The following is a 23,572-nucleotide window of genomic DNA, read 5'->3' as shown; positions in this document are numbered from 1 at the left end:
AAATATTTAAATGAGATTGAACCTAAGGCTATCAACGAGTCGGTTCTAGGTTAGAACCAGTCTTGGAGCCAATAGGAGAACTTGTGGACCCGGAACTGACCCAAACCCTATAGGGTCTATAATTTTGGATCCAGAACTGAACTGATCGATTCTTGGGACAATCCAGTCCAATCCAATGAACCCGATTTTGATATGTATGCTAATAATACCCTTGCTAAAAAAATGCAATAAAACTCTATAAAAACCTAAAATACAACGAAAACCCTCCTAAAAACAATAAGACAATCTGCTAAAAAGGAAATTGATAAAAAAGAATATATATAAGAAATGGTCAGGTCCAAATCTGGTTGGGACAAGGTGGACGTGGTTCCAACCCGATAATAGTTGGGAATTTTTTAAGAACCAGAACCACCCCAATCGGTCTGGTTCCATCGGGTCTATCGGGTCTGACCCAACCCATTGACAGCCCTAACTGACTGGAAGTGGAGGTAAACTGCTAACACCCATGTTTCAAGTTTCAATAGTCCATAGGGAGGAGACGATGTGACAATAAAAGCTTAACTAAAGCCCCGTTTGGCATGCCTTTCATGCGGATTATCGACTTTTTAAAAACTTGGTAGGTAGCTTACATTTGCATCTTCTCTAATTTGGTTGGAAGATATTTCTACCGAAAGGTCGTGCCCTAAAAAGAAGCAAGAAATTCTATTCTCTTATTTCAGGAAACTAGAAATGGAACTTCTAGCCTTTTTGGCCTTCTCAAATCCCATCTTTGCATGGAAAGACATACCATACCTCCAACCAAACTGTTTATAAACTGCCAGGATCTTTATGTAAAAGCTCACTGTCTTCTAACTGTCAAACCTCTTAGAAGATCTTTTAAAACAAAACACTTCCAACACCTAAATAAATGTTATTGATGTTAATGTTAAGTTCAATGTTTTTGCACCGCCATTGACCCAGACGATCAGACCATTCAGACCAGAAACCATCCAAGCAACCGATTCCATTTACCCCAAACCCGATCTCCAGCCAAAAACCATTGAATTGGTCAATGACTTGTTAACCCAAGCAATCAAACTATCAACCCATTAACGGTTTTTAGCCATTTTTTATTTTATTTAATTTTTTTATTTTATTTTTTGTCAAACAGGATTTTCATTCAAACTAAACAATCAAACCAAGGACCCATAAACTAGTGGCCAAAACGTTTCTGGTTTTGGGTCAAGTTTTAAAACATTGGTTAAGCTTGAGTTGAGGAATAGGAATTGGCATCTGTCTCAGCCATGATGGTCTTCATGTAGCCAAGAGTCACCAATTGACTATGCCTACAACCTACACTGAGATGTGCAGGTTTTGGGTAACCATCGTCACATGCAAAAACCATTGAATTGGTCAATGACTTGTTAACCCAGGCAATCAAACTATCAACCCGTTAACGGTTTTTAGTCATTTTTTATTTTTATTATTTTTATTATTTTTATTTTTTATTTTTTGTCAAACAAGCTTTTCATTCAAACTAAATAGTCAAACGATCGACCCATAAACTGGTGGCCAAAATGTTTCTGGTTCTAGGTCAAGTTTTAAAACATTGGTTAAGCTTGAGTTGAGGAATAGGAATTGGCATCTATCTCAGCCATGATGGTCTTCATGTAGCCAAGAGTCCCCAATTGATTATGCCTACAACCTGCACTGAGATGTGCAGGTTTTGGATAACCATCGTCACACGTAAATTAAGGTTCAAAGTTTCGAAAACATAAGGTGTATCAGAAAGATAATTTTAAGAAACGTATCAAGATACACTTTGGATTCATATGGATACGGACAAAAAATCAAGATACGCATAAATATGCTAAAAATCTTAAATAAATCCCAAAAAATATATAATGATAGTTACAAGTTTTAGATGATTATAAATAAGTTATTTAAAAGTAAAAAACTATAATTTATTGGTCTATATAAAATTCAAGATATCAAGACACATTTAGTAACTATTGACAAATGATGGAATAATTACAACGTGAAAAAACAAAAAAAAAAAACTAAAACAGTAAAATGTATATTGATATACATTAGTTTTAAAATAATCAATATAATTTATCTTAATGTTTATTAATAGATAAATTTTAATAATTAATTCTAACATTTATTGATAAGCATACATTAACAAAAAGAGAAAAATTGCTTCAAAATAAAAATGCATAAACAAATAACAAGCAAATGAGCATGGCTTAGTGGTGAACCTCTAGTTCTTAAAGCCTAATGTTTTAGGGTTCGAATCTTGCTATTGCTAATTTGTAGTTTTATACTAACAAAACGAATTTAATGAGAAAGAGGGTTATTAGTTAACAAAATTAATGAGAAGAGAATTCCAATTAGGCACTAAAACTGAAATTCAAATTTAAAATTATGCATTAATTATAGGAACAATTAACTAATTAATGAGAGATTCATTTAAATATAGGAGTAAATATATAATTAATGAGAGATAATTCAGCCTTAAATATAATTTAATGAAATTAATGAGAGAAGGGTACTTGTATCAGACTTCCAGAACTGTATCAACTGGTACAAACCCGAAACAGTCCGATACAAGGCCTAAAACGGTCCAATACAGACCAATACATACAAAAAGGAACGCTACAGATTTCTATGCGTTCCGTGTATCAGACTTATAACGGAACGATATGTATTGGCCGATATATTCCGATACATTGCGAAATTTTGAAGCTTGACGCAAATCATACCAACCTCTTAAACAAGAGCTGCTAACATTTACCTTTAAATTTTAAAATATTTCCGTTCGAAAACATCAATACTTTTCACTAATGATGATGATGGATGACACGAAAAAGACAGTTCTCTTCCACACCCCCTTCCCTCTTGGTTCTTATCTCATCACAACACAACAGCTAGCACGCACATGTATAGAAGAACTCCCAACAAAGCAATAGACAAAGAGAAAAATAGAGGGGAGGGAAAATACAAAAAGAAAAACAAAATACTTAACTCATCGGATCCCACAGACCCATACTTGGGAAACAAAATCCACCTCCATTTGTCACCTATGATCCTGAAAATAAATGGATATGGAATTATATTCTGTACTAATAATTTCAGCCAAGACATAATAATAATAAGATTAGTAGCTAATAGGCTAAAAGAAGATTTAGCATTGCTGTAGTTAATTGTGGGGGCACCATGAATTATTTTCCGGTGTGCGGTTACCAGCTAAAGAGATAATGAGAATGAAAATAGAACGCACCCTAAGAATTAAAAGAATGAGGCCTTGGCAGCAAACCAAGCATGAATCTGAAGATCATCCATAAGAATTGACTGGTTGGAAAAAAAGATATGCTCGCATGTGCACCGCAACTACCCATGGGCGGGAATCCCATTGATAAGCAAGATGGCACGCAAGCTTTTATTTTCTCAACCAGCAATCAACAGAACAAATTATTCTCAAATTGTAAAAATTTCTCCTGTAGGTTTCTAGTTGATTCTACCACATTCAGCTTCATCTACCACCTCCATGTAAATGCCTATTAAATTAACACAAATGTCAACATCCAAAAGATGGTATATAAGACTTCCTCAGTTGAGTAGAAGGTTACTCTAGCAATTGCAACCCATTGCTCATGAATTTCAAAAACCCACAATTTATTAATATAAGACATGGGATAATTGCAAGAAAATGGTGTACATGGTGGATATATAGAAAATATCTGTAAAACATGAAAAGCAAATACAAGTTTTCCAAGGTGAATTCGCAACATATAGGCAATTGAATTCAGCTATTAATCCCCAATCTGGGGAAAGAATCAGCAACTGTATTCAACTTGTTAGACATCTATCTCAATACACCAGGATAAATGTCTAACAACAACCTGACTTCATCAAGAGCTACGAACTCCTCACAAAACCTTTGCCTCAGTTACAATTTAATAGTCTGCTGCTATTAAAGAATGGAAGGTTACCTAGAGACAGAAATCCAAGGGCACAACAGGCTTAAATTATAGGATATTAATATTGTTTCAGTTTTTATATTTATTTTCTAGCTGTTGGTCTCTTAAGTATGTAGTTCTGTCTTTTAGAATTTCGTTGCTGTTTCAAAATTACTATTTATGGTAGCACTTACTATTTACAGTAATTCCTAATCCAAATTGGAGTTTGTAAAGGGACAACCAAGTTAAATAAGTTTGAATCCATAAATAGAGTTGTAATTGGAGTTCAAGGAGAGTTTATTTGATGAAATAAAGTTTCATTTAGTGAATTCTGGTTGTTGCCAGGAATTTTTCTCTCCCCCCCCCTACTTTCTCATTTCTTCTTCTAAAAGTTTCTCTTTGCTGGTTAGCCCAACAGCAAGAGTTCTATTCTTTGGTGGACAGCAAGCAGTCTACTTGCTTTTTTATCCATATTCTTCATCTCGAATGACCCACATCCCCTCATTCACCCCACAAAAGCCCACCACCAGATGTTGAATTAGTAGGACACCCACCATGTCCTACATCACTTTCTCTCTATCAATAATGAAGATCCCAGTTTCCTCAAGATTCTTGGCTCCCCAAAGAGCATCTATCAAACCTTAATCTAACCACTAATACAAGATTAAATAGGGCCATTACTAAATGATGGTCCTGGCAATAAGAGGTGGCCTTGGGAGGACTAGACATGACCTATCCTATAGCATTTTTTGCCCAAAGTGGCTGCTCTAATACTAAACCCTTGTTTTCACACTTGTCAGCCTGAGATTTTACCATTGCATCCTTTAAGTAAAAATGGAAACCTATACAGGCTGCTACACACAATGCTATCAATAGTTTTCAAGGCACCAAGCAAAGCTAGACAATAGGGGAGCACCTTGTCACCTAGTCTAGGAGTTTTTAAAATAAAAAATATAAATCCTAGGATAGATCCCTAGCTTTCATAGTAAATAGTGATCCTTAACTACTAATTACCTCAATTCTCATGAAATAAGTATAAACCCCATATCAAAAGTAGAATCAACATATTTATGAGAAGAAAAACATGGAAATAAAGCATACAAAACATAAGGGTTGAGTGCTTGTTTTGGTGTCAATTGGATAAAATCTTCAAGTTATTTCTTACTTATCAATTTAGGTTATTTAAGTCCTAAAAGGTTCAACACTATGTCACTGATTTGTGAAAACTAGTATAAGAATGGTAATATTAATACTGTAAACCCACAATATATATAATTTAGTCTAATCAATGTTTTAAGACTTGGACCGGACACAAAACCAAACTGCATCCTGGGCCATGGGTCAAACGGTTTGACCATGATTCGAATATTTAATACATTTTACACTTTTTGTTAACATTACACATCTTATTGCATTGACCGGATGGTTAATTCATTGGTTTTAACCTCAATTGTCCAAGGTTCAAAACTTGCCATCTATATTTTATGTGAATATCCATTTATTTAACTATACATATATATGATAAGAAGTAAAGTATCAATGCATTCAAAAAGAAAAGTACAACCAGAGGCTGTACAAATGAGATATGGGGTTTATACTTTCAAAACTAAACAGAGAGCTACAAAAAGAACTGACTTTAAACTTGGTCAATGATGAAGAACAGAGCTTCCCCACAATCTTCTGCCACACTTCGTCTTCTTGACAGCTTTTGTTTGGAAATAAATATCCTTGAATTTCTTTCTTGCCAGATCACCCATAACACTGCACCTGGAATCAGATGCCATAACCATTTCCCTTCTTGCTTAGGCCTTTTAAATTCCGGCTGTTGACAAAAGTCGCCAAAGACTTTGGCCAGCAACTTCTCATTGCAAAAATTCTCACAATCCTCACCCAGATTTTGTGGGTGAAGCCACAGTGAAACAGGTGATCAACAGACTCCTCATCATTGTTGCACAAGACACACATTTTAGAGTCATTCACCACACCCCTATTAACCAAGTTGTCTCTTGTGGGAATCTTATTTAAATAGGCGGCCCAGAAGAAAAAAGATACCTTTGATGGGCTGTGTTTGCACCAGATTAAATGTGCAGGGAAAAAACATATCTTCTTCCTCCTGGACCCGTTTGGTATAGAATGATTTCACCAAGAATTGGCCTTTGCTCTCTGCTAACCAGACCCTTTTGTCTGCTGCATTGGCATTTATTTGGTTGTTGTACAACCTTTTGTCTGCTGCATTGACATCTATTTGGTGGTTGTACAACCTTTGAAGAAGCCTACCTAATGGTTCAATCTCCCAATCATTCAAAGCCCTTTTGAAAGTAGGATTTCAGATAATCATTCCATTTTGGGACTGGACCTAATCAGCCACTTTAGCTTCCTTGTTTGATGCAATTGCAAATAACTCAGGGAAATCACCCATTAGCCTATTGTTTCCACACCAAACATCCATCCAGAAATTGACTCTATTACCTCTCCCCACAACAAACTTGATTTCCTTGCTAAAAGCATTGTAACTTTTTTCAATTCCCTTTCAAACCGAGCAACCATGTTTTGACTGATTGGCACCTCCAGGAACCCAACCTTCATTTCTTGAACCATATTTTGCTTCAATTACTCTCTTCCACAAGCAATTCCCTTGTTGACCATACCTCCAAAACCACTTGCCAAGTATGTCTAAATTCATTTCCTGGATTTTTCTTATTCCCAACCCTCCATTCTTTTTGTGTTTACAAACCTTCCCCCCCCCAATTTACTAAATGAATCTTCTTGTCTTCAATCCCTTCCACAAAAACTCTCTTAAACTTCCGCTCAATCTTATTTGCAACTCCAGCTGGAACTGCATACAGTGACAGCAAGAAAACAGGAAGGGAAGAAAGAAAACTCTTGATTAGAATGAGCTTACCTCCCTTTGATAGATACCTTGATTTCCAAAATAGGATCCCAGATAGACTTGGAATTGCATTTAACCCCTAAAGGCATTCCCAAACACTTTAAGGGGAGTTTACCTACCATAAAACCCCAAAAGTCAGCCCAAGACTACAGCTCTTGATATATATATATATATATGAAACACAAATAACTAGATGGATTAATGGTAATGAGCTAACTAAGCTAATTGACAGGTTGCGAGTTTGAATATTGAGATTTACATTTTCAGTTTCTATGCATTTACCAACCTGGCCGATTTTCAACGGTTCTGCTGGGTTCTGACCGATTCTACCAATTTTTCAGAAATGTGAAACCCGGGATTCTAAAAAACCAGAAAGATTTCCGATTCTCGGGTCTAATAGTCAAACCATCCGGTCTGGTTCAGGTCTTAAAACATTGAGTCTAATAATACCTATTGTACTACTATTGAAAACATAAAATAAAAATATAAAAATATTGCATGGTGTTTGGGTGAGGTGACCCTCCAAGAATGTCTTATCACCTGGGCATCACCTTGACAACTATGACTCATTTATAAGTGGGTGTTTAAGAGGACTTGCTTCCAAAAAACTTCCTAATTCTCTCCTCCCACAGGTGAGTCATCTGACTTCCAAAAAAGACATCTTTCCTCAGATACCAACAAGGCAATAACTGGACTAGTGTGAGGTTCCTGAAGCAACGCCAATTGTATTTAAGACATGAGTCTACACGTCCCTAGCATAAGCACACTTAAGGAACACCCACTTGATGGATTGTCCATCCTGAAGAGACAAAATGCAAACATGCATGGTTAAGTGCCTGTACCCATGCCTCCTCAGCAAAATAACACAATTAATTCAACCATAAGGAGCTTCCCAAGCAAAAAACCTTATGTAGAGGAATAATACAAAACCGCCCTGTTAATAGGTACAGGAACAGGAAAGTTCCAACAAAGAAGCAGCTTCCTTCAGCCTCTCTATGGTTGCTGTTGAATAATGAATTCCATGACATGCCAGTAGAACCGATAGAAACAATTAGGGAACAAAGGGGCTGTTCCTAGGGTTGATTATTTCAGCCCAGAGTGTAGGCTGGGCAGGTGGCTCTAAAGTCTGTCATTACCCTGTATAAACCCAGCATAGCCCATGGTCCCCTACCAAATATCATCCAAAATTTTACTTATCCACACAATAGAGGGCCACTGCTTGATGCAATGGTAAAATCTCAGGCTGACAAGTGTGGGAATGCAGGTTCAACCGTTCAAGTCATTTGTCAAAAAAAAAAATACAGGTTCAAGTCTGATCCAGTCAATGCAAGAAAACTTGGAAGAGGAGCTTATTTCCTTTATCTAAAAACAAAAAGCAGTATTAGTGAATATCTTATAAGCCATTAAGTGTTGATGGCCAATTGTCAAATCCCTAGCTACATGCATCAACACTGATCCAAGAATAGGTCATCCTTGAGAGCATGGCACGAAAACTTCTCTCCTCCCTAAGGCTACAACTAGGGGTGTATGTGGCTGGGTTTGACTTGGGCTCAATCCAATTAAAATGGATTGGACATCCCAATATATCTTATTGGGATAGACTGGTCCAGATTTTAAAGTCCATGTTAAGCAAATCGGAGTGGATATAATTTGATTCTCCAATGAACTCCACCAATCTGTAACCTGATGAGGGGAAAGCAAAGTGACTTGTAACTCGTGTTCAAATAGAGTTTGGTCAAAGTTTGACCACCAATCTGTAACTCTTCAATCTAGCAATCCAAGCAGCTCTGTCTCTTGTTCCCTCCAACTGGAAATCAGGTTTGTCTCTCTAATTCAACTATTAACCAGGTTTTCATTTTTTTCCTCAGAAGTTTGATTTTTTTACCAGCAACCTCAGAAGTTTGAATTGATCAACTGGACCCTAATTCATTGGAGTTTTTATTATTATTATTTTTTTTTTTTGGAAAGAAGGTAAAGTATGATTGTATTAATATACAGTCCTATGTACAAAGAGAAGCCGTACAAAATGAAGGACCTCAAAAAAAGGCCATCCTCAAAAAAGTACGATCAGATATACTATCTCTAAAATCATTACGTATAGACAACCAACTTCTCAAAACCTCTATTGTCATAATGGCCTCAGCTTCAGTAGTAGATTTTTCCTCAAAAATCCTGTTGTTCCTTTCTGACCACAAAGCCCACATAACTGCCGGAGGGATGGAAACGCAGCATAATTTTCCTTTCTTTGACAGCCCCTGAATATGCCACTCCTCTGGCAGAGCTCTAACTGAGGCTGGCATGCACAAGCTTTAGATTCAGGGGTTTGCAGAAGTGAGACCATACTGCAGAACTAAACTTGCAATGAAGGAAGAGATAACCAGAGGATTCCATTTGCATATTGCAAAAACAGCACCTCCAATCTGGCAGATAAAGACCCTTATTGCATTTCTTTGGACAGACACCTCTCCAGCGCTGCCACCCAAACAAAAAACTTGAATTTGGAGGAGCCAAGTTCCCCCAAGTGGCCTTGCTGGGAAAGGAGGCTTCAGGCCTTCCCACCAGAAAATTGTAGAAGGATTTGACTGTGAATTCTCCAGATTTTGCCCATTTCCAGACTGTTGAATCTTGCTCCTGAAAACTTAGCGGTTGGTTTTGTAACAGATTAAGAAAATCTGCCATCTGCTGAATTTCCCAGTCGTTGAAACTTCTCCTAAAAAGAGGAACCCAGCATAGCCTGACTTCCTTATCTACAGCCACATTGCACAGGGCCAGGAACAGCTCTTTTAGGGTGTTGTCACCAGCCCACTAGTCTAACCAGAACCTAATTTTTCTTCCATCTCCCACTTTAAATTTAACACTACTGCTGAATGTTAGACAGTGTATGCCCTTAGCTCCAATCAGATTGATGTACTTTTGACATTTATTATAAATGAATAATAATACATAATTTATTCATGTTATATATGGTGTGTTTCTATGTAGTACCCTTAAACTGGACACTTATGAAGCTCATGTTAAGTTTAGAATCTTCACGGCCGTTGGATAGACCTGGGGAGGTTTATCCTGCCAAGGCTGACACTAATGTGTTGTCAAGTCGGTTGGGGTGGCTTGTCTCAACTACCAGGGTGAGACCTGAAGCACATGTAGTGTGGGTTTGATTGAAACTCTAAACCGGACCATTTTCCAATTGGGCCCTGAACCTTGGAGACAGATGGGCAAAACTGAAAAGTTACACCTAACCCCTAGATTCGATTATGGTATTGCACTAGGTGTTGGATTGAATCGTCTTTGATATGCAAATCTATGAGATTCTTTAGCTGGGATCAAAACCTAGGTATGTTGGGGCAGTCTGAGAATTCACCTGAATGGGTGATCATAGTGACCGAATCAGCCCCTTTATCGAACAAAGTGAATGATCGGGAAATGCACTCTCTCTGATGGAAACCTAAATTGCCTGCAATTGATTTCAAACTTGTTTGAGATTTGTTTTGCAAAGTATATTTATATAAAGATTATATATATATATATATATATATATATATATATATATTATGTTTTATTAAAAAGGTTTGCAAAGGTTTTAATTCTCAGGATCCATCATGAGCAGAGAGTGCAACACTATACATTGCAACCGAGAGAGAGGTCATCTCTTGTCAGTGAGTGTTTGATCATTATGGACCCAGGGACCATTTAGTGTAAATGTTGGACCTGCTAAGAGCCCATACTGACGGGTTCAGGGGTTCAATGTCTTCAACAGTGAAATCGGCCAGGCCTTATAACAAAGGTTGGACTGAACCCATATGGCTTTTGTGGAGATCAATGTTAGAGTCCCACGCCAAACAAAGAGAGCCAAGCTAGTCAACATGAAGTTCACACTAATTTTGGACTCCATGTTGTTCCATAGCCAAATCATAATTTGAATATCCTCCTGCTCCCATTCATCATATCCCGAACAATCAATTGGGGGTTTCTCTTCCCTCACATGTTTCACTTTCTTTTTGGCTTTCAAGAAAACTTCAACAGACTTAGCCCAAGGGGCATAATTCTCACCGTTCAATTTTATAGAGGTCATCTGCACATTTAGATAATCAGAAGGCACCATCACACTTGATTTGTATTCATTGTTGTCTCTCATGACTACACAAAAAAACAGTGGGAGGTTGTGACACTAAATTGTTACTCTACAGCCCTAATAAATCACCACACTCCACACGAATGACTGAACATCACTAGGGTTCCTAGTACCAGGTTTCAACAGCAACACACACTATTCACCACTGTTTCAGCAACAATATTCACAACTGTTCACCACTTTTAGCAACAGCACTACTATTGCCGTTTACTGACAGCACTAGAAACCCTCACAACACACCTCACGAATAATATTTTCAGTTCTGCACATATAAAAGAAATTTGCTACATACCACAACTTAGTTCGAAGATCATGAACCCGTCAAGTAGAGGGTACACCAAGTCTGCACTGTATCACCATCACAAAACCAGCCCTCTTCGAATTGCGAGTAGAGGGTTTTCTACCAACCACACAAAACCATTGGAGGCATGGAAACCCCCAAAAGGAGAAAACAACCAATCCTTTTCTTCCTTTCTGGAAAACTCTCTAAATATCAATGAGAATTCTGCAAAACCCTAGAGAGGAATGCACAGAACAGAGAGAAAAGGAGACAACTGATCTGAACTGATTATCATGGCTATGAGACCATGCTAAAACTCAGATTAGATGTTCGTATATGTTCAGATCAAAAGAAAGAGAAGGAAAAGAGAGAGAGAAGGAGAAGAAGAAAGAGAAGAAAAAGGAGAAAAGTCACAACCGAACTAGAGAAAAAAATAAAAAACCCTCTAGTCGGCCCTTCTTTTATTTATACTCTTCTAAGATATACAAGGATTACCATTGTGCCCTCGCTTAAGTGAGAGCCACATCAGCTGAATAGTACATATATAACTAAACATAAAAGGATTGTACTACCCTTGTACAACCGACTCTAGAATATCCAAATAAAGATTTGGATCAAAGAACCCATTCCTGATATGATTAGGAAGCTAATCCAAAAAGATTATAAATAGAGGGAAATCAGATCTGAAGTTCTGCTCACATTCCCTACGTAATCCTTGTTGAAGGATTGCAATTTTTGTTAAAGAATTGCTTTGTTGATCCTGCCTCACCCTAAGTTGTGTCATCTTCACTGGAGGTGGGATTTGGTGACCTCTTTGGGCGTGAACACCTACGGTGGGAGCTACTTGCTTGGATTCTTTTTTTTTTTAATAAATGCACTTGCATGGATTCTGTATCAGGTATATCCATCCCTTAATCTTGGTTTTAGATCTGGTCCGGTTTGTTTCTTGAAAGAACCTTGAAAAATGTAGTTTTTCTAAATCAGGGTATAGGATTCCTAGAAGGGAGAATGAAATTGTTGAAATTTCGCCCAAACACCCTGCATGGTTCGGCCATCCATATGATGGATCTCCCTTCCCTTCACTGAACTGCCAGTAAGCCTTACAAATTCCTTTCCACACCCCACAACCATAGGTGCCAGAGGGAATACCAGCATCCCATCCATTGTTCCTTAAAACGTATTTCTCTTCAATCACCTTCCTCCAGAGTTTGTTTGGTTCTGATGAAAATCTCCACAGCCAATTTCCCAATAGGGAAAGGTTGAAAAGCTTAAGGTTTCTTATTCCAAGCCCGCCTTGTGATTGGGGTTTGCATATTTGCTCCCAGCTAGCTAAATGATACTTCTGAGAATCTTTCCAGCCTTTCCAAAGAAAATTTCTCATCTTTTTTTTTCCATTTCCTTTGCTACCTCTGAGGGAATGGGGAATAGGCTCATTTGCTCCCAGCTAGCTAAATGATACTTCTGAGAATCTTTCCAGCCTTTCCAAAGAAAATTTCTCATCTTTTTTTTTTTCCATTTCCTTTGCTACCTCTGAGGGAATGGGGAATAGGCTCATAAAGTAGGTTGGAAGGCTGGCTAACACACTTTTGATGAGTGTGACCTTACCACCTTTAGAGAGATGCCTTGCCTTCCAAGAAGCCAATTTTTGGTCCATCCTTTCTAGGGCTGGAGTCCAAATTGCCTTGGATATACATTTGGTTCCAAGGGGTAGACCTAAATAAGTTGTAGGCAGACTACCCACTTTATATCCCAATATATCAGCCAAATTTTGAATGTCAGGCACCTCTCCCACAGCTAATAGCCCACTCTTAGCTAGGCACGCCTTCAGTCCTGAAATTATCTCAAACCAAAATAGTAGATACTTCAGATTAAGGATTTTGTCCTCTGAAGTACTGCAGAAAAGGAGAGTGTCATCAGCATATTGTAGGATGGAGATTTCTGTTCCATTAGGACTTGCTTCAAAACCCTCTAGAAGATTAAGTTTTGAGACCCTATCTACCAACTTGCTAAGACCTTCTTCCATCACTAAGAGGAAGAACAATGGAGATAGAAGGTCTCCTTGTCTCAGCTCTCTTGAGCTTTTGAAATTTCCTTTTACTGACCCATTAGGCAAGATTGAGAACCTTGAAGTAGAAACACAGACTTTTATCCAATTTCTCCACTTTGGTCCAAAATACATTCTTTCCATCATATAGTCTAAAAAAGCCCAGTTTACATGATCGTAGGCTTTTTCTAAGTCTAATTCGCAAACCAGCCCTGCTTTTCCACTTCTCTTCCTTGAGTCAATTAACTCATTGGCTATAAGAACTCAATCATGGATTTGTTTGTTGTGGACAAAGGTACCTTGGAAGCTAGAAACCAAGGAGTCCATTACTTCTCTTAGTCTAGTTGCGAGAATTTTGGCTAGTATTTTGTGCATACTACCAATTAGACTTGTTCGCCTGAAATCTTTCAACTCTTTAGCTCCTGTCTTCTTAGGTATTAGAGATAAGAAAGTGGCATTTAAACTTCTCTCCAGAGCAGCTGACTCATGAAAACCTTCTAATACCTTTAGCATATCTTCTTTAATTAAATTCCAGAACTTCTTAAAGAAGAGAATAGAAAACCCATCTGGCCCTGGAGCCTTTTCCCCTTCCAAGCTGTTTATGGCCTCCTTTTTACCTCTTCTTCTGAGAAGGTTTTTCTAACTCCAAAGCCTGCTAATCTGAAAGTAGCCCCCTGTTAATGTCCTCATGAAACACAGTCCTCTCCCCCAACTACAAATAATCTATTGAGTTTACTCTTCTTCTAGCATTGGCTACTTTGTGAAAGAAAGCTGTATTACTATCACCAGCTTTCAGCCACATTGCCCTTGCTCCGCCCCCATTTGATTTCATTTTGGTATGTTAGTGAGTCATAATCTTTTTTTGCCCCTGCTCTTTTCCTTCTATTAGCTTCATCCAGGGAATCTGCTTCCTCCTGCGCATCTAAATCTGCAATTACATCATTCTTTCCTCTTTTCCTCACCCTTGTTTGATCTTTCCTTCTGTCAAATCTTTAATTTAGATTTCAGCCATTGTAGTTTTTTGAAAAATACATGGCTGGATGTGCCTTCAAAGGAGGCTTCAGCCCACCATTGTTGAATACTTGACCCCAACTCCTCTGAGTCCAGCCAACAGTGTTCCAGTCTGAAAGGAGAAGGTTTTTTTTCTAAAACCACCAGTTTCTAACAGTATTGGAATGTGATCAGAAACAACCCTTGGAAGAGCTTCTTGTATTGAGTTGGGAAAGGCCTCTTCCCATTCCGGAGAAATCAAGAACCTATCCAAACTTACTAGAGAGGGATTGTCTTGATTATTGATCCAGGTATATTTTGCACCAGACAATGGTATATTAATTAAATCCCAATTTTGGATAAATTCCTTTAAAACCTTCATGCCTCTATTAACCCTTGTGCATCCTTTCTTGTCTTCCGGGTTGATAATGGCATTGAAGTGCCCCCTATCACCCAAGGTTCCCCCCATGCTCTTCTAACTGAATTTAGCTCTTCCCAAAAAGCATTATTCAGACAAGAGTCCACAGACCCATACACCCCTGTAACCACTAATTGTTGGTTGTTAGCTTCCCACAGAAACTTCGCTGAAATTGAAAACATTCCAATCCTTTATCTAAAAGCCTGAAGGCCTTATTATTCCACAAAAGGGCTATACCCCCAGCAGTATTTACCGCTGGAATTTCAAGCCAATCACAGCAGCCAAAACCTCAAATGCTCCTCAGCACTCTGAAGGTCAACTTCTGCAGTTTTGTCTCTTGCAGTATTAGGAAATGAGGTGTTTTGTTTTTTAAGAAACCACCTATAACTAGTCTTCTTCTGCCTGAGCAGAGTAACATTCCAGGATAAAACCTTAATCCTTTCCATTTCTTAACTTCTTGAGTTTTTATTGTTTCGCCTCGAACCCCCAGCATTGTCATTTAATCCCCAGGCCAGCCTCAGCAGTTCCTTCGACTGACTTTTGTTTTTCTTACCTTTTTCCACTAAAAAACTGTTTTCAATTGCAACTATCAGGGCTTTTTTTCCTCTTCTAGCCCTTTGAAAGACACCCCCAAGAACCCAATTAGAAATTTCATTCTCTTCAACATACCTCATTTTCACCTGAAGCGAATGGGTCTGTGGAACTCCTTCAGCTAGAAGAATGATTGCAATCGGTTCGGGTACGTACCACCTGCGCCAGGTTCCGTTCTAAGGGTGGGTAGGCTTCCTTTATGCCATCTTCCTCTTAGGTTGAGACAATTAGAGCCAAACCCTCCTGCACCTCCGTCCCTGTTAATGAGCTTCTTCTCGGTTCTTCTAATCATCCGACCACTTCCTTCAAAGGACTTTCATTCAGATGGGGACCCCTAGACCGGTTGAGCTTTTCTCCTTTTGGAATATCCATAGACTTCCTTTCTACCACAAACAAGCACCCCTCGCCTGTGAAACCATTGTCGGAAAGAGGTTCGCTGCTTTTATCATTGTTGCAACAGGAGTCTGTTCTCCAACTCTCCCAATGGCACGAACCTTCTCCACCATCTGCAAACTCTTCACTCTCTGAGGAGGCAGACATCAGGTCACCCTCTTGGGCTGATACTTTTTCTTTTCCTTTGGAGAAGTTGGGACTGGGCTTCTTTCGAAAAGATTTAGCTGGGCTTTTTAACCAGATCGGGCCTGGGTTACAAAGTCAGCCAACCTTTCTATTAAGGTTGTGTGCTACTAGGCCCATCTCTTTCGAACTCACTTGGTTTTGAATTCTATCCACCACTGCCTCAGCCAACCTATCAAAAAATGCCACATCAGCCTCTTTAACATTTAGGAAATTTGAATTTCGAAACAGCCTTGCCCTTGAGCCCTTTCCCACCTCACCCCCAGTTCTATCTTGGCCGTAGGATTTTTTTGGAAACCTACAGCTGGGATTTTGTCTTCTTTTCCTATTCTCCACTTTCTTCCAACCTTCTTCCTTCTGATCTCTAACAGGTTGTGGACTCACAGGGTGGTTGTCGGAGTGAGCTTTAGGGAAGATCACCAACCCTCCTTTCTCAATAGTCTCCATCGCTGACCAAAACTCTCCTTCAGCTAGTACACCGGCTAACACTCATACCACTCTGTTAGCCAACTAAGGGGGTAAACCCACCAACGAACCTTCAACCGAATACATTCAAAGGACTCCCTATACTTCTTTGAATTGTCTACTTCCAGAAAACCATGACAAAGGTTACCAATCATCCTACCAATTTCATTGCTCCACAGATGGTAAAGGAAATCCAAATACTCTAACCCAAAAATGGTCTTGAACCTCTTCTTTCTTCCACCAAACTCCCACTGATTCCGACCAAGGTTCAAGATGTAGCAAGGCTCCTTTAAAACATCTCGATCCCATATTTAGAACTCTCTGAGCTTCTTCCTTTGAGGGTAGGAAGAAGACCCATCTCCCTACAAGCAATTTCAGACTCTTGAAGACAACTATATCCTCTAGCTCGAATCCTTTCCAATCAAAACTTCCTACTAGGAAAGATTGTAGGAAGACTGATCTCTCCGCCGTGCTTTCACTATCCAGATCCAGAATGATCTGGAGTTCACTTTGATAGAGATCTTCCCAAGAGTCGGCGATTGCAGAAAGTGTGAACTTCTCGCATCTTGCCTACCCCTCTCCCCTCAGTTATTTTGGCATCCACCCTTAAATGGGTGATCGCCCCTCTTAAACCAATTACCCTCAAACATCAATGGTTACCTCCCGATGATTCCCCTCAAGTTCCTACAACTCTCCATTACATAAGATATTGGTGATAGTTACAAGGGCTTTTCATTGCAAAGAAAGTATATCATCAAAGAGTGGGTTCAATGGGTAGAAGGCAATAAAGGAAATCCTTGCCTTGATCTCAAAACTCATAAGGTCAGTTCTCTCTGCCAAAACCATCACTTTTTTTAGTAATAAATAAAAATGAAAAAATATTAATAGACGAAGTGAAAGGAAGTTACAAGAAAAAGTGATACATTATCACCCAAAGAAAAAACCAACACCCTCCTACCCTCTTTTAAGGTAAACTTCCAAGTCCCTACCCAGACCTTCAACAAAAACAGAAAGCCCTCCTACAAGTCCTTAAAAACATACAAAAAAATTAAAAACTCACCCTTAACCAAAAACCATTTCACTCCACCCAGCTAGGAACTGAAATAGAAACTTCTGCCCTCGATTAATCCTCATTCAGAACAAAATTTTCTTGCAAATTCTTCCCATCCCAGAAAGAGACCTAGCATTTTGCTTACTTGGACCTCTATTTCAACAATTTTTTTTCAGAGCAACATTCTTCTCTACATTTCTCACCTTATCTAAAACTACCTCAACATCCTTATCGCAATCTTCAGTCTCTTCCACCATCTCCCCCACATACATACTATTTCCTTCTGCTTGACAATCAGAAGCCATTTCCATTAAACTTTTCTGAGATTTTCCCCTCATTTTATCAAATGCCTTGTTCTCAGCACCTTTGCGAGTTCTGTTTGAGGTCTTCAAGCCCTTCTTGTAGACTCTCTTAAAACTTATTACTTGGACCTGCTCCCATAAGACCATCCTTCAAACAATTAAAGTCTTTAGTGACATGAACCAAGTGCCCATTGCTTGTTCCTTTGGGTTTTTACTGTGCCAAAACCATATGGGTTCAAGTTCATCTTACCCAATATAGAAGAGGGGATTAATAGACAACATTTGAATCAATGACTTGTGTCTTTTTTATTTATGATGGTCCTATTCAGAACTCCACATTGTTTAATCCAGTGAATTAAGATCCTTTCTACCCTGACCGATCAAGAAAAATATACTTTTTACCTCAGTAACCAATCTTCTTTTGTTGATGCTGTGTTATGTCACAACAGAATTTTGAATTAAAATGTGAAAGGTGTGAGACAATTAAGATTGAGCAGTACAAACCTATTTTATCTGTCTCTGTTATTTGGTACTGATAGATTCAGAAGTTACGTGGATATGGATAGTAATACTCTACTGAAGATAAATGGATGTCTGCCTGGCTGGTAATACTCTCATCAATGTTCCAGTTCGGGTCATGAATATAGTCCCTACAGAGGCAAAGCTCAACAGACTTGGAGTAATTTACGAGAGCAGACCAATCAGAACTGGTAAGCTCTCTCCTCTACTCAGAACTCATTATAACATGGAGTTTGTCATTATATGGTAATTAATCTATTTCTTTTATTGAAGGTGTGAAGATATGTCTACATATCACAGGACAAATGATCTCCTTCACACTGATTCAGTTTTTAGTCTGTACAAGAGAAGGTGTATAATCATTACAGAGATATTTCTCATTACCTTGTCTATTTATATATCCACAGAATCCTCACTGACCATGGTTTGTGTTGCAGACGTGAAATGGAAGATATTCTGTTGGAGATATTCTTTTGGCAGATATTCTGTTGGAGATGAGAAGAATTCTAAGGCCAGAAGGTACTCTAATCTTCAGAAATGATGTAGATGTTTTGGTTGAGATCAATAGCATCACAGATGGAATGAATTAGGATAGCAAAATTGTGGACCATGAGACAGGGCCTCTTGAGAGGGAGAAGCTTCTGTTTGCAGTGTAGATGTATTGGACAGTTTCAACCCTTATCTCAGAGCAAGGAGACCCCAAAACAGCTACAATGTTTTTGCTGATTCTACCTTGTTACATCAACTATTTTTTCCTCTTGCAATAGGTTCAGAAATAGCAAATGAGCAAATCACTTGTGAGATATGGCTTGCAAATTTATCTGTGATTTTGCTACAATTATTGCAATTTTTACCCTTTTTCTTTAATTTCTGTTATTTGTATGCAATTCCTATGCCTTTTATAATTCGTGTTTTCCTGCAATTTTTTATTTTTTCTGAAATATCTGAATTTTCAGCATTTCATGTGACTTCTGTTATTTCAATAAGAATGGATTGGAAGAGGTCCATTCGAAGAAAGAAAGCAAGGGGGCCTTTGGATCAACTTGTACAAATCTTGGGATGATACATCACCAAAAAACCAAAAGACAGATTGACACTATAAATTGCAATTGCATCTTAAACCAACTATTTATAAAGTAATTATCTAGCATTCCAGAGCCTAGTTAAGAGAAGATACCAAGCCTATAAACTACCTATGGAGCAGCTCCTTCCTTAGTTCAAAAGGCAAAAATGAACTACAGAAACTTAATTGGAGGAGATTTGAAGGTTATGTAGGCTGGATGCAAATAGATCAAGAGGGGGAATGGAAGTATAGACATACTGCAGAAAACTAAACCCCTAATGCAGGATCTGAGAGCCAAGGTATTTTGGCTGTACAGATCTGCTAATTGTCTAGCAGATGGTCTACCAAAACAAGGAGAAACAAGAGAACAACTGTTTTGGGGCTATGTCTAAGGAGAATCTGTAATTGAAGGGCTTCAAAGGTGGTTAGCTGAGGTTAGCTGCCCTCCTCCTCATTGTAATATACATTCTTCTAATCAATTAATAAAAGTTTTTGCTTGTTACTGATAAAAAAAAAACAATGCATTTTTTAAAGAAAATAAAGACAGAACATTATCACTCGTGAGCATAGGAAATAAAGAAGAATCAAATTTAAGAGATGAGTTCCTTACTCAGACTATAGCACAATTATATTTTCTGCAAAGCTGAAGCAACGCTTCTTGATTGCTGGGATCTAGAGACTCCCTAATGATTGCAGGGTACCTCCCTGGGGAGAGACTAGAAAGTCTTTCCAATGACGATACCAAGAATTCCTTTGGATCCTTTACTTCCTTCACTGGATCTTCCTCTTTCTTCCCAGCATTGAGAAGATGGGCAAAGGTGGCAGTATAACCCACAGTCTCCCCAATATCCGGAACTTCCACTTCTTCTTCAACCCTATCCTGTTCTGGTCGTGAAAGAAGTGTTACAATGCTGTCCAGCATTTTACCCCACAGCACAGCAGATGAAGCATCCAAGAGAACTGGAGATTCACATAGAAGTCTTGTTGAAGCAATAGAAGTCAACTTCAACTCAATTGTTCCTGTAATTTGCTTAAGATTAGGTATCCAAAACTGCTCTAGAATTGCAATAATAACATTGGGCTGAACAGCATTCATTGAATTCACAAGGTTTGCAGGCCCATGCTTCACTAGAAAGAGTGACATGAATATCACAAGAGCCTTGACAAACTTCACTGTCCGATTATTCTGCAATCGTGTAAAGAGGGCAGCCCAGATGTGGCCCATGTATGGTGCAATAACATCATACCCAATATTCTCTGTAACAGTGTTGAGCACATAGAAACCAAGCTCATCTGTACTAGAGACCGAGACAAGTTTGTTGAATATCCCAAGAACTTGGCTCAGTCTACCCTCTTGGTTCAGCTCATGTGGTGCCTTCTGAAGGTAAGCCTGAAGCAGACGGACAAGGGCTGGGACATTTGCAGATCTCTTCCAGGATTCAGGTGTAAGTAGTAACTCAAAGATACTCATATAGGTAGGTGGGATGGGTGTCTTATTAAGTTCAAGAAGTTGGGCCAGGAGCTGGAATGCATAAGGGGAGAACTCAGTTATATCATTTGCCAAGATAGTTTGGAGGATTGGGAATAGGCTTGCTTCAAAGGCTGATATCAGAGAGTGATCCTTCTCACAAGCTCGCCTGACTAGTGCAGCTACAGCCTCAAATAGATAATGGTTGAAAATTGGGTTCTTAGGGTTTCTGCAAACCTCAGCAAGAATGGACATCAGACCAGAAATGCAAGCTCCAGCAACATCACCAGAAATGTCAGCAACTCCCAGAACCCGCATAATGCACTTCATTACATACTGATTCTCTTCAGATTCTGGAAATTTCAAGGCATTGAAGAGATTGTTCATCAGCATCAGCAAAAATGGGTTAATATCTGATGAATTAAATCTGGGTCGTCCTCCCTCATCTTTCACCAACAAAAGCTTCTCAATGCAACTTGCAGCATAAGAATGAACCACATTTGATTCAGAACAAAGGAACCGGACCACTTCAGGCATTAATGTAATTGCAACAGGCTTCGGTATTTGGTTCCGGAACATTGTAAAGAACTTCAAAGCCCCAGCCTTGAGCATCGGGAACCCATTGACATCCTGGCTCTGCAACTCTGGGACAATAACAGACGCAAAGAAGTTTCCCACATCAACAAGATCAGTTGAAACTGATGTACCCCCTGCTTTCTTTGTTGCAAGGGAGACAACCAAGTAAATAGCACAGTCCTTCTCCTTCCAATTTGCAGCTGGATTTGTGGCAAATATAGCCAACATGTTTTGTATCTGGGTTGAAACCATGGCAGTTACCTGGTCTTTATAGTTGGTTGCTATTCCTTTGAGGAGTTCACACGCAATTCTTCTCCTAGTATCAAGGTCACTGCCCTCAATATCTCTCCTGATGAATTCAACATAGTTCATCTCGAAGAGTTCTTCATCCTCCTCCCTCAGTCGTACATTTGGAATCACGATGCTTTGACAAATTTGCTTCAGGACATCAGGACTAGAAAAGAGAGTGTGGTGGACGCTAGTACTAACTGTAGTCAAGAATTTAGTGGCAGTAACCGTTAACCGGTCTCGGCAAGAGGAAGCAGAGGCAGTTACAAGGAGGCTCCAGACCGCACTTGCAAAATCCTTTAAATATCCTTGAAACTCCTCCTCATTCTTTTCCATATAAAGGCTAATGTTCTCACATACCGCAGCCCGAAGCTCATCTACAAGTGCAAGCCCATCCCCACCACCTTCTTCAAGAACCGGATAGGTGGTAGTGAGATACTTCCGGAACTCAGTCATCCACTCGTTCATGTGGTCTTCGAAGAACTCAGGAAGTTCTTGAAAATTTAGAGAGTAGAAAATTCTGCAGCACAACCGCTGCGATTCAAAAAGAGGTCGGAGAGTCACAGCAGCACCACCAGAACTGGCAGTAGAGTCGATTAGAGCAGCCGTTCGGAGGAAAATCTCAAGAAGTGGAGCAGAAAATCCGTCAAGGCAGTATTTGAGATCGAGAAGAAGGTCATTGGTCTTATATTGGTACCGGAACTTCTTGAAGATGGAGTTAGCGGTACCAAGGATGCCATTGATGGAGGCATAATCAGTGGCCGGTCGGAGGTTGGAGACCAGCTCAGGAAGCAGCGCCGGCCAGGATTTCGGGAAGTCATGTTTGCCAATCACGGCTAGGGCTTCACTAAGTTGGCTCTGGATACGGGGACCAGATGACAGCATAAGAGGGACAATTAGGGTTTTGATCTGCTCCTTCTCCTGGTCGGCAATCGGGGACAAAACGGGGATAGCGTCCGGCGTTGGAGCCCAGCGGGCACGAAGATGATTCTTGAAGTTAACAGAAGCCGCCTGACGGATCTGATCATCAACTGAGGGTTCGGCAACGAGGCGAAGGACGGCAAGGCCGTAGTTAGGGCGGTCAGAGGCTTCAGCAAGGGAGGCCTCGGCACGGCGACGGGGTTCGGGGTTGGGAGACAGAGTGTGAAGGAAGCATTGAGAGAGAAATTCTAGGGTTTCACGATTCCACTCCATTGTGGACAACAAACCTGGAGAAATTGGAAATGCCAATAGTTTTGAGGCCCCAATGTATCTTCAAGATATAAAATTAAGAGGAAGAATATCAAGCACAAATACAGATATCAGAAAGGAAAGAGGAAGAAACTGGTACCTGCGACTGAGAGAAATGCCCCAGTGGCAATGGCAGATCGCAGTCGTATAGATTTGGAGAAGCAGCGTCTCCGCTCTCCCAGTTGCGGACTGCGAAGAGTTTTCAAAAAAAATGAGAGAGGGATACTATCGTTGCAAGGGTTTGGTTGCTATTTGAATTGTATCGGTGTGTGCCTATTTGTATTGTCATTTGTATCGTCCTCCTACAACTCGCAAGGTGGGCATTTTCTTTTCATTTTGGGTACGTCCATGAGATTCGAATTCGGCTCTGGGCCTCGGCCCCTATAAGGCCATAACTTATCTTCTTTAACCTCATGGATGAAAAATTTTTGGGGTTTTCACTGTTCAGTCCGCTTCAAGGAATTTTAGCTCCACCCTCCGGTTGGGATAGGTGCCAGGAGTGTTTATAATTTTGAATTGTAAGTCTGCAATAATTCAGAATTTTAAGGTGGAGTGTAGTCAATTTTTTTTATAAAAAAAGGGTAAATTTCTTAAACTATCCTTATAGTTTAGATAATTGACTAACTCTAACTTTATTGTTTACATATTGTCATAAAAGTACTCTTTTAAGTTTTCTTGACAATTGACATCACCTAGAAGCTAATAGGAAAATGAAATGTCAAATTTGCCTTTCACTATTTTTCAAATT

At 39.3% G+C, this 23,572-nt stretch overlaps 1 protein-coding gene across 2 annotated transcripts; it reads right to left on the bottom strand.

Annotated features, from left to right (window-relative positions):
• Positions 1–2,751: 2,751 nt before the first annotated feature.
• On the bottom strand, positions 2,752–23,303 carry LOC148880988 (cellular apoptosis susceptibility protein, putative / importin-alpha re-exporter). Of its 2 annotated transcripts, XR_016104697.1 has the most exons (4): positions 22,925–23,303; positions 19,873–22,802; positions 3,263–3,539; positions 2,752–3,070 (listed from the first exon to the last, which is right to left on the bottom strand). XR_016104697.1 is itself a non-coding variant. In XM_088963174.1 (3 exons), exon 2 carries the CDS (start codon positions 22,786–22,788, stop codon positions 19,873–19,875), a length of 2,916 nt encoding a protein of 971 aa, XP_088819300.1. In that variant the 5' UTR covers positions 22,789–22,802; positions 22,925–23,303; the 3' UTR covers positions 2,752–3,070. The 2 variants fall into 2 exon arrangements, 1 of the variants encoding a protein (XP_088819300.1); XM_088963174.1 differs by lacking the exon at positions 3,263–3,539.
• Between the last annotated feature and the right edge of the window lie 269 nt (positions 23,304–23,572).

Source organism: Nelumbo lutea, chromosome 1, assembly GCF_056320005.1.
Source record: "Nelumbo lutea isolate HS-2025 chromosome 1, American lotus-T2T, whole genome shotgun sequence".
NCBI lineage: Eukaryota > Viridiplantae > Streptophyta > Magnoliopsida > Proteales > Nelumbonaceae > Nelumbo > Nelumbo lutea.
Note: the sequence above shows the minus strand (reverse complement) of the source record. Positions and strands in the feature narration are given on the sequence as shown.

Coding starts and splice junctions, on each gene's coding strand:
- LOC148880988 (XM_088963174.1), bottom strand. CDS start 22,788: ATGGAGTGGAATCGTGAAACCCTAGAATTTCTCTCTCAATGCTTCCTT.